This window comes from Eptatretus burgeri, chromosome 3 (genome assembly GCF_056783735.1).
Source record: "Eptatretus burgeri isolate ZD-2024b chromosome 3, Ebu_testis_v1, whole genome shotgun sequence".
In the NCBI taxonomy this organism is placed as follows: Eukaryota; Metazoa; Chordata; class Myxini; order Myxiniformes; family Myxinidae; genus Eptatretus; species Eptatretus burgeri.
In genome coordinates this window covers 53,536,274-53,548,386 of record NC_140963.1, presented here as the reverse complement: position 1 = coordinate 53,548,386, position 12,113 = coordinate 53,536,274, and the positions used below count along the sequence as shown (strand labels likewise).

The window sequence follows — 12,113 nt, the reverse complement described above, 5'->3', positions numbered from 1 at the left end:
TCAAAGCATGTCGGATCATCAAGACATTCGCGAACGAATTTCTCGTGCATCCTGCGACCTTCCTGCGGTACACTGAGCAGAGAATTATTGACGGCAATGGGGACACTCTTCCCTGTGCTGATATTGATTAGCGGCGCATCGGTATCGATGGCGAATGGATTTACCGACGAGACATTGCTTGAGGTGATTCGCTTGAGATCCATGTTGTCGCGTTTGATTCTCGATGGACTGAGTTCCATTTGAGTGTCGCTATGATGTACCAGTCCGGCCATAGCTAAGGCCTCACTTGCAATTGCTGCACGACTGCCCTTCATGACACTCCAACGAACGTGCGCAGTGTAGTTGTTTGTCGCCGATGTGAATCCAGTCATCCTCGATGCTGCATCTGCATTGACTGTCTGCTCTAATGTGAGGTCAACTGGAAGGTGTGCAAACTCGTTATTGGTCCTTCTAACCGAGAACGCTCCAGCGTTCAGTATGTTCCTCAATCCTGGATGCGTAATTTCTATATTCGAGAGATCCAAACGGTATTTGGCCATCCATCTCACGTAGTTCTGCCGGTTCATGGCGAAAAACAAATCAGTCAGCTCAGTGAGTGCCATGGTGAATAGCTCAACGTCATTTTCACGGCATGCGTGGTCAACGATACGGTCGAGTTCGACAAGCTTCACATACATCATCCAGAACTGAGGTGTTGGTCCCTGAGTGCCCTCAAGAGTTTGGTTCATATATTCATCATATTCCCTATAGACATCATGAAACGTATCGCTCTCGCGTACTTTGTCGATCTCCATTGGTGTGGTGAATTTGAAGACCTTTAGCTCATCAAGCACTTTATCTTTTTCTGGGTATTCAGAAAGAAACTGACGAAAGTGCAGGATCTCCATGGCGAGGGCGAACATTTGGTGGAGGCGTTTGCACGGTTGAAGTTGTAGCATTCGATAAGTCCTCTGAAGGAATTCGAAGCAAGCAGCCCAGACTCGATCAACAGCTCTGGTCCGCCTGACTCTGCAATCATCTTTCCGATGGATCGAAAATGGCAGAGCTGGATGTGGAACATACCAAACATGATGAACACATCATCAAATTCAGGTTGATCAGTGACTTGGATTTTGTGTGCTTTTTTGGCAACATCCAAGTCATAAGTTACCAAGGCATACATCTGACCGCATTCCTCGGCACACCATTTGCTGATACTTAGTTTTGGCGACATCATCATCTTTCGTTAGTGCTTTGTTGAGATTTGGCATGTAGTACACATTTTGCTTCGGCAACGCATCCTGATGAAATCGAGCGTTGAATCCTGACCACATCGGCATATCATTCGCTCCGAGACAGTGACCCATCATCCATACTTTGTCCAGTTTCCGGGCACGCTGCGTCAGGTCCGGAAACTCGATATCAGTGTGTATGTGGTCGAACATATCCATCTTCGGGTTTTTTCGATATGGGGGGGATTTCCATGGGTGGCAATACCAATTTCCTCTTCATTTTTCGTTTGCTGGACCCTGCCGATGACATTGAAGGGGTCACGTTTGGTGCTGTCAGTGGGCTGACGAAAAGTCCTAATGGGAGGATGTGGATTTTCTTTCTCTTCTACAAGCAGTGGCTAATTTTGGTATAAGATACCCATTGTATCATACCAGACAGTGTGTGGGTAAGTTCATCGTAGTTATCCCAGGCGTTAACCATAACAAGACCGTGCGCTGTGCCATCGGGAGCGCATTTGTCCTTCTCTATAATTGTGCTTGCCAATTCTGTCTCCAGCTCTTCTTCATTGTTGTAACTGATGCCATAACTGAATTTGTTGAGCACCGTGAGTATTTTCTGGCTACCGGTAAGGGATTTTATCAACATAGAGAGCAGGATGTGTTGTCATGGCATGACTGCCATTGCGAACAATAAAGAGTGCATCTTCGCTAGCACACGTGGCTCTACGTCTTACCGATTCAGAATGTGCCTCTGTTTGGTCCGCCGAACAAAACTCTATAGAATGTTTCAACCAGTTCAGGGGATTTACCCTCCCCTCCAAGCAAGGAATCCATATCGAGTGGATCATTCAATGGTGTTTTTTCCACCCCCTTCAATGCCCTCATCAACAACAATGTCGCCGTGAATACTTGGCCTTCCTGTGATGATTTGAAATCAGACAACCTTGATGGAGGCATAGTCTAAAAGGCTGTTATGGACGATGGCGCCCGACTTTCTATTCTCAGGAGTGTGCACGGTCACCCTTCCAACAAGATGTTTCCGCAGAAGCTCAGCGAGGCATGAAGTACTACTGATTGAAGACTCCTCGCCGAGTTCATCACAAATGTCTAAGTACCGATCGTAGATGGATTTGAGATGCTCTGGACGACTACCAAGAAGCATGTTTGCCTTGACATATAATAGGCAAGAATGTCGCCGAAGGTACGTTTTGCCTTTTCTGATAAATTGGAATCCTTCGTTTTTGATCTCAGCGCAGCTTTGAGTCTCTGATTCCCACAGCTGTGGTGAAACTTCGCCTCTTTTGCGATCAAATCGATACCAGCTATCTTTTGCAGTACGTGAGATTCATTTAGGATCTGTGCTGCATCCCTTATTTTCTGTTCTGCTTCCTTGGTTTGACAATTTCCGAGGCCCTCCTTCCTCCCATCACTTAGAGATTTACACGCTTTATCACAGTGTTGACAAATTGCCAGAAGAAGGCCAATGCACGACTGTGCTGGTGACGTTGCTGCTGAACGCAGCTGCATAGTGCGCACAGCTTCATGTTGATTAGCAACAAGCGTTGAAGATGGAACGGCTGTGAAATTTTTATAGCACTTACTGTGATATCCGTCGAGTTGATTGGGGGTTTCTGGCAGGTTGTCTATCATGAGGCGATATTTGGACTCGGCGAACTTCGTCATTGTCCTACTTTCGGTAGCTTTGCGAACCGTTATCCATTTCTCGTCTGTCATTTTCATGATTTTGCCTGCTTCATTTGGGATAACGTGGATGATACAGTGCTGTGGTTGAACCGGCACAGTAACAGTGTGGTTATCATCTGCAAAAGTAATAGGAGACTGGATTCAAAGGTCATTCAGTGAAAATATAACATGACCTGAAAATATCTGACAGACCTGTTAGATGAATGGTTGAACGTCTATGTTTTTGTCACTCCCAGGGCGTCGCCATCTTGCGAACATGAATTCGATGGATAAAACTATAAGAACGATTCGGTCATCGTATTTTGATGCTAATATTACAAGCAGCAAGTATAGCAATGGAAACTAAAAGACGCGAAGGTAAAGAGGAAAAAGAAACTCACCCTCGACTTCTGGTCTCTCAGTTAAATTCTGTGATGGTGGAAATGCTGACGTCTGTCTCCACGTTGGCAGCCATTTCAGGCGACTCTTCTGGATTCATTTCGTTTGCAGGCCAGAAAGGCCTTGAGGTGGCTGCGTGGTTTCACTTCGACTACAGTCTTGTCTGCTAAAGCATCCTACTACTGTATACATGGGCCTAGCTACAGCTGTTGGCGCTGGTCATCGGAGACGTGTCGAAAGACAAGTGGTGATTATTCTGGTCTTATGTAATTTGTTTATTTGTACGGTGATACACCGGTGATGTTCAGATAAACTTTAAGCATATACCGGATGAGTAGAGGATTTCTCAGTTTGCGAATCATCTCATTGTCAAGGTCCGCCCGGAAAATGCAACCTGTACTGGTAGAAGTGGATCTCGAAAAAGTGAAAAATTTTAACCCTGTCCCACAAATTTATATTTTCTCATCTCTTTCCGAATTCATATCTACGCCTCCGGAGCGTATTCTACGTTCATTAAACGGTTGTCGATGAAGACAACGCAATGGAACCAGGCATTCGGAATGTGGTTGTAATTTGTAATCCAGATGCTATTGGAAGACCCTTGCGCCCTTAAGACCCTTCTTATCCGTAAACCCCAGACAAAAATCGTTCTTTAGTGATGAATTTAGTCGGTGGATGGGTAAAGCAATCTTATGAGATCATAACGGGTGTTGGGCGCCAAATTGAGATTGAACCCTTAATGAACCCTTAATTAGCCCTTTCTTATCCGTTAACCCCAGGGATTAAAACTTCTTAACAAATGTAATTAAAACACATCTCGCACTATGTGTCCAAATACCGGAGGGGCAGTTTGGGCACGATGTTTAGAATGGAAGGGCTAGAAGGGTCTACTTGAAGGATCAAATAATCCTTAACCCCAAGAAAGCCGCACTTAAGAAATCACTTTTTAGCTGCGTCTCGCATGCGAGACGTGGCTCGAAGAGAGCTGGGCATTTTTCTTCTTGTGAAGACAAAACCTTTACGACTTGGCTCTTTTATATACAGGATCCGGATCTCCTTAAATACTAAACACCTGTACACATCCTCGCATTGAGGGTGCCATTTGAGAGCATCTATCATGAACTTTTAAATATATTCGGACATTAGCTTTAAAGTTTGGAAATGTTCACCTTACTATTTAAAGACTTCCATTTAATGAATTGTAATTTCGTAAATACACTATTTTCTCGTCATGAACGACGATCGTCCAGGACGGGTCTCGCTATTGGCTCCGTCAAGGCACGTGACGAAATATCGGAAGTTGTTGTTTTTATCTTTTCGTTCTTGTTCTTCTGGTGAAGACAAAACCTTTAGGACACGGCTCTTGGACACATTTGTCCTTGTTATAAATCGGATGGTCATCACTGGCCAATGAGATCAACGAAGCTTTTGGGCACAACTTTGAGAATGAAGCTCAGCCAGCTCTCCAACTATATGGAATCTATGTGCTTTCTTAGTTGTGGTGACCAAAACTGTACACAACAATCTCTGTACCCTTACTAAATTCCTGTACAATGTTAACACCACCTCTTTTGATTTATAATTGATCCCCCTCTGAGTACAACCGAAAACCTGATTTGCTCTACCTATAGCTGCCTGGCATTGTGCTGCCTGCTTACCTCCCATACCTATTACCACCCCCAGATCCTTCTCCCTTGTGACACGGTCCAAAATTACCCCTTGCATCCTGTAATCTCTATTTTCATTGTTCTTTCCCATCCCAAACACCTTACACTCGCTCAGGTTAAATTCCATCTGCCAATATTTTGCCCAATCTATACAAGTATCAATACTTTGCTGAATCTTATCACCACCCCCTCTGCTATCCACCTCACCTCCAAGCTTTGTGTCATCTACAAATTTGGAAAGCTTACTCTTTACCTCATTATCCAAATAGTTGATGTAAATAATGAATAGTAATGGTCCAAGTACTGATCTCTGAGGTACCCCACTACTTGCATCCTCCCAGCAAGACATCCTCCCACTCACAGCCACTCTTTGCTTCCCACAACTAAGCCAGTTTGCAATCCAATTAGCTACCTGACCAGCCACTCCACAAGCCCTCACTTTGGCTAACAACGTCTGATGTGGTACCTTATCAAATGCCTTCTTAAAGTCAAGATATACTATGTCCACTGTCTTTCTCTCATCCACCCAGACAGACACTGCTTCCTAGAACTCTAAAAGATTTGTTAAACAGGAATTACCTTTGGTAAACCCATGCTTACTACCTTTAATTAGTTTGTATTTGTTTATATGGTTCCTCATCCGGTCTTTAATTAATGTCTCCAACATCTTCCCCACAACTGAAATCAAACTCACAGGTCTATAGTTTCCCAATTCTTCTCTGGATCCTTTCTTAAATAATGGTGTTACATTTGTTACTCTCCAATCCTCCAGTACCTGTCCTGACTCCAGGACATGATTGAAAATATCCGTTAACATCTCACTTACCTGCTCAGCCACTTCTCCCAATACTCAGGTGCACATTATCTGGACCCGGAGCTTTATCTTCTCTTGGATTACCGAGCTGTTCCTTTACTTCCTCCACTCCAAACTGGATCTTCTGTAAAAGCCCTTCCTCACCTCCTTGATAGATACTCTCAGTGAGTGGCAATTCTGACTGTTCTTGTGTAAAAGTTGAAGAAAAATACCTGTTTAACAAGCCGGGAGGCGACGATGGTTCGCGGGCATTATTGAACAATGCCACGATAGGTACAATTGAGTTTGTGGAAGCTTTTGAGGAAGCCCTACCGTAAAAACCTATCTCTTCCGTCAAAATTGACCAAATCAAATCGGATTTTTTTATATGTTGTACTTATGGACATTACACACACCTTCTAGGAAATGAAATTGCGAAAAAAAAATCGAAAAATAAATAAAAAGTTCAAGCGGGCGTGGCTCCGCCCACAAGGGGCGTGGGACGCCCCTCATACAAAAAGACAACTAGACCATGACATCTAGCTTGTGTCCAAGTTTCATCAAGATTGCGTCAAACGTCATGGAGCTATGCTCTGGAGAGAGTCACAAACAGACAGACTCACAGACAACGAAAATAGTGGTCACTGCTGGCGCCCTCCAACCAAAACTGCTGGCACCCGCGAACCAATAAGCCTGCCATCTCACTTTCATCACCAACCACTCTCCAGGTGCTCTTCCTCAATGGGCCCACACTGGTCCTAACCTGTTCTTTCCCCCTGATATACTTTAAGAAAGCCTTGCTATTATGTTTAATATTCTTAGCCATGTCCTTTTGGCTTTTGGTCCATATTCTCTTTTGGCTTGCCGAGTTATTTTCTTAACTTGCTTGTGTTAATTTCGATTGTGATGTCAATCCAACTCCAGTCCTGTTATTATAAACCTAATAAATGCCTTCTGCTTCTCCTTAAGAGCGTTCCTTATCTCACTGCTCAACCACCCTGGTCTCTTTCTGTTTCCAGTTTTACACCTCATTGGAATGTACTTACTCTGTACATTTGGTCCTGAAAGGTTTCCCATTTCTCCGATCCTGATTATCTGATTGTTAGCTTCTCACAATCTACATCACCCAAGTCTCTCCTCAAACCCTCAAAGGTTGCCTTCCTGAAATCTAATAGCCTTACCCGACTATCCTGAACTCTAACCCATAACAGAATCTTTGCACACACGCTGTGATGGTCACTAGCTCCGAAATGTTCCCTGACCTCCACCTCCTTCACCATATTGGGATCGTCACTTAAAAGGAGGTCTAACACTGCACTCCCCCTCGTGGGCTTATCTACAAACTGGGTTGAATAGCAATCTTAGAATAAAACTAGGAAATCCTTATCTGCTCTGCCATTTCCCTGTTCCTGGACCCAATCGATCCCTGGCAAGTTAAAATCCTCCATTATCAATACTCTTCCCTTACCACATGCCCTTTTGAATTCTTCATGTACTCCTCCTTCCTCCTCTTCCTTTACACCCAGAGCCTTATAAAAGCATCCCACCAGTATATTACTGCTTTTACAATCTCTAATCTCCACCCATACAGAACCCTCAACATTTATTCCTTCCTTAATGGCACCCCTTTATCTTGATACAATGCTGTCCTTTACCCAGATTACTTCTCCTCCTCCTATTCTCTCCTTCCTATCACACCTATACACCTTGTAGCCTTCTCATCCTGTCCTCCAGTTACTCTCCTCCTGAAACCATGTCTCACTCACTGCAACTATATCGTATTCCTCGCTATCTACTTTGGCTTCAAGCTCTTCCATCTTATTATTTAAACTTCTGGCATTGGTATAGAATATATTTAACTTTTCCCTTCCTGAAATTATATTTTCTTGCCTGGCCTTATTCATCACAATTACATCATCAGTTCCTTCCTTGATAGCTTCCCCACCCTCTGCTGACCTAAAAAGGCCTGAATTCCTTCCTCAATTCCCACTGCAAACCTTGCTGACCCCTTTCTATTTAACATTCGGCCATCATTCTGGAAACACTCTTTGTCCCCTAAATGATTCCCACTGCTTCTTAAATGTAAAACCTTCCTCCCTCCACCATTCTCTCAACCATTGGTTGACGTCTATTGCTCTGCTCATTTATATATTGTTTCCTTATCTTGGGAGGATCCCAGAAAACCTGACCTCACAACCCTTTGCTTTCAGCCACTTACCCCATATCCTGTATCTATTTTTCAAAACCTCTGAATAAACTTTCCCTCCATCATTCGCACCAAGGTGTACCACAACCAACTTCTTCCTGCCATGACCCGATACAATGTCGTTTACCGTTCTTTCAATGTCCCTAACTCCCGCTCGTTCAAAACTGCACAGAATTCTGTGTCTACAATCCTTCCTGCAGAATGAAGAATCGACTTATTTAAAAATCTCATCACCCACAAAAACGTCTCCCATACCTCATGTCCACAAAGTTGTAATTCAGCACCTCCACCACTGCCTGCACCTGCTGCACCTCCACCTGCTGAACCTCCACCACTGCCTGCACCTCTTCCACTGCCCGCACCCACTGCACATGCTGCGCCCCCACCACTACCCGCACCCGCTGCATATCTGCACCTGTTGTACCCCCACCACTACCCGCACCCACTGCACAATGCACCTGCTACACTCCCGCCACTGCCCGCACCCGCTGCACCCCCGCCACTGCCCGCACCCGCTGCACCCCACCACTGCCCGCACCACCTCCGCCACTGTCCGCACCCGCTGCACAGTCACCACTGCCCACCCCCGCTGCACCATCGCCACTGCCCGCCCCCGCTGCACTGTCACCACTACCCGCCCCAATTCACAATGCGACTGAGTATTTAACAATGTAGAACATCACTGCAGTGGGGACATTACAGTCGATCTGAGAATGAAGAATCTATATTCAAGTAGATCTTTGAGGTGTGCATTCGTCCACCCACACAGATGTCAATGGCCTCTTCGGTACCTTCTGGGAACGCACGAGTTAATTACCCCCCCCCCCCCCCATGAAGTGAAAAGTGGGATTACACAATTGGTTCACTTTGTCTGCATTTTGTCTACAGACTTGTCTCTGATAAATGAACTACTTGATTTCAATTCAATTACATATTTTGAACACTAGTCTGTAGAACACGAATCGGACCACGAACCTGCAGTTTCGCAGCACGTGAGCTCCAAATTTGGCAAATTGTACGGAATCTCAACCCAATCATGCAGCGAGGATGAGGTGATTCTTTTAGTCTGTGTGCTTGTCTGGCAGTCAAACAAAATTGAAAATCATTACAAACAGGAAACCTAGTTTTTGAGGACGTCATAAAGGACACAAACTACAGGTACAAATAACTAATGTAACGTGTTTAATAAGTTGGTGTACAAAACGGTATATCAACGGCAGTAAACTTTCAAAAAGGTTTTTTTTTTCCTACAGCCTTTAACACTTGTATTTAATTTAAATTATATACCAGAACACATCACCTTGTTGGTACTTCCAAAAGCTTCCAGTTTAGCAGTACTTAGACAAAACTCTACACCATCTCAACCAATGAAATTTGCAATTCACACTGTCAGTGTTGGGGGAATATCGAGACTCGGGCAAAATCGTGGCTTGTCGGAAATACAGATCATGCTCGGAAATGCAAAAGCAAGAGATTAAATGACCCTTCTCTGCCCTATTTTCTCAAGACTCCATGGGGGTAAGGTTTTCTGTGAACTTTCTAATTTATCGTTTCATTTGAATGAAGTGTTTGCTTGAGTCAAGGTCAATCTGTCAATCTTGCAAATCATTATCGCCGCAGGTTTTATGATGGAAATGGCATCGTGGGACGGTGGCGTTTCACACACGGTTCAGTTCTTCGTTCCACCGGTGAGGCAGAGATATAACTAACGGTCAGGTTGTTTTAAGTGGGGTACTCTCATGCACCTTCAATGACACAATATTTATTTTGATACACATTTCAAAAATTGCTACTACAAGTGTTTTCTGTGCAATTCCAGGTCAGTTACTTATGATTATGTGGCCGTACAGTTATTCTTCAGTTGATGTTGATTCAGTCAAACTTAACCAATACAACGGGGAACACCTACTTTCAACGTCGCGACGTTCGCCATTACATTGTTTGCCGGCTGGTCGCAGCAAACTACTTTATGTCGTGTAAACAGAGGCGTATGTAGACGCTGAACAGTTGTTTCACGTCATTTTGATGTTGCTTGAAGCAGGATTCAATCCCTCATAAAGACGAGTGAAAACACTCAAGTGATAGTAGTGAGTCCGGTCGTAAGAAAACAATAAAAACGATTCGTTTCAAAATCAAATTGGAAGTTTTAAAGCATTTTGATGCCAGAGAACGAACGGTTGATATCGGGAGAGTGCTTGGAATACCTCCTACGACGGTAAGAGCAATTAATAGTAATGCCGATAAAATGAAAGAAAGTGTGCAACGTGTGACACCTTTAAGTGCTCCCAAGATGAGCTGTACTGGAAGCAGTATCATGGAAAATATGGAAAGACTCTTGGCCTGCCCCTTCATTCCATAAACCCCACCCCATGCCCCTCGACCCCACCCCAACAAACAACTTCCATACCCATCACTGGTGAGTGCATTTAAATTTATACTTATTTTGTATTGAAAATTTTATTTTATTTTTAAATGTTATTTCATTGAGGAATGTACTGCACATGTAGAGTATTTCAAATCTTAATGGTTTATTTATTTATTTATTAATTTTTCTGACGATAAATGTTTCGAAGAACCAAACTCAGGTTTATACATTAATTATGAGAAAATGTGATTCACTGAATGTTGTTTCGCGTAAAGTCACATTTTTCGAGAACGTAACTACGAGGTTAAGTGAGGACCAGGTGGCATGTGTCACTATTTACCAGTATAGTAAATTCCATCTCTGTCGAGGCATGCCACATGTTGGGTTACATCACTGCTTTCATGAGCTCACTTTTCCCAAGATCTGGCATCTGTTCACTCTGCATAAACATCCTGAGTCTGTAAGAATAGCATTTCGGGCCTCACATCGTGGTTCAACGCAGGATAGCTCAAAGGGTAGCTCCCTATCGATTCTGGGTTTCATTTCTGACCAAGTGATAAGACCATAAACTGCCATCCTGATGGTTTGCAGAATGTTTTCTCGTAAAGTAATCCATCTTCATGCACGATATTAGGTCTGATCTGCGAGTACTTGTTTGTGGACACAAGATCCCTTGCACCCTTTTCAGAAGTACTGGTGTGGTCGGCAAGGAAGTCCCAAATTCCTGGCCCTCCACTTTGACTGGCCACTCTGTTTTGTTTTTGTTGTGATCCAAGGCTCATGGAGGAACGTGTACATGTATAACTTCAGGGACATTAACAGACGGTGTACTTTTACGTGAACAACTAAGACACGAGTTGATAAATTCCGTATACAATATCAAGGCTCATGACAGAGCAAGTTAACAAAGGGTAAAAAGGCAATGTAGTGAACTGTGGGGCCAGTTTGATGCAACAAGCAAGGATGGAAGGAAACACAGTAACTGCAAGCAAGAGGGTTGGGTTATGTTAGGTTAATGGGGTAAAAAATATTGTGGGTTATGATTATTGAACTGTTTCCACAAGTGGGAGAAAAGAGCAACAACATAGTGGAGGGTTTTGGGATTTTAACGAAGAGGGAATCGTCAAGGACACCAGCCTGAGTGGCGTCAATTTTGTCAACGCCATGTCCAATCGAGAACACTGGAAAAAATCTCACATCACCACGTTAAAGGCGCTGTCACACCTTGACGATTTAGCCAGCAATGGCAACGTATAAAAATGTATGTAAAACGTTGGCGTACGCTGAAATTTTTCAATTTTTTATTTTTAAAGTTTTGGTCGTATTCATAACGTGTTGGTCGTATGCATAACATATTAGTAACAGGCACAGAACGTTTCGTTGTCCTATAGATAACTTATACCAACGAATGCTTAGCCTGTTGTCGGCGTTCACAACCTATGGCCAACGATAGTTTAACTTCGGCATAGCGCACTGCATGTATCGCCGACGAACTCGTGGCATAGCCTGTTAAAAACCTGCCCCACACCCATTCAAATCATGACCACCTGAAAATTGAAAGTGTCAACCACGCAGTCACACCTTGACGATTTAGCCAGCGTATGCCGACCGATGAAAAATTTGCCCAACCAAACTGGCACACGTCGAACACGTTATGGGTAAGTTGAGTATACGGTTACGAATTCGCACCCGCCGGCGTGCGGACAGCTGCTTTTAGCCGAATCGCGGCCGTACGCCCACCGGACGGACAATTCAGTCGCGACTTTCCGGAACAACGCCGAAAACCAGT

The 12,113-nt window shown here is 43.9% G+C and overlaps 1 protein-coding gene across 7 annotated transcripts in view; it reads left to right on the top strand.

The window, feature by feature from the left end:
• FERRY3 (FERRY endosomal RAB5 effector complex subunit 3) overlaps positions 1-12,113 on the top strand; it is a 108,062-nt gene that overhangs the window by 91,404 nt on the left and 4,545 nt on the right. For 6 of the 7 annotated variants that reach the window (XM_085873384.1, XM_085873388.1, XM_085873382.1 and 3 more), the window contains one exon: positions 9,580-9,647. In XM_085873384.1, coding sequence (XP_085729510.1) covers positions 9,580-9,647 — 68 coding nt within the window. Of the gene's footprint in view, positions 1-5,814; positions 5,958-9,579; positions 9,648-12,113 lie in introns of those variants that run through there. The other variant, XM_085873383.1, reaches the window with a different exon arrangement.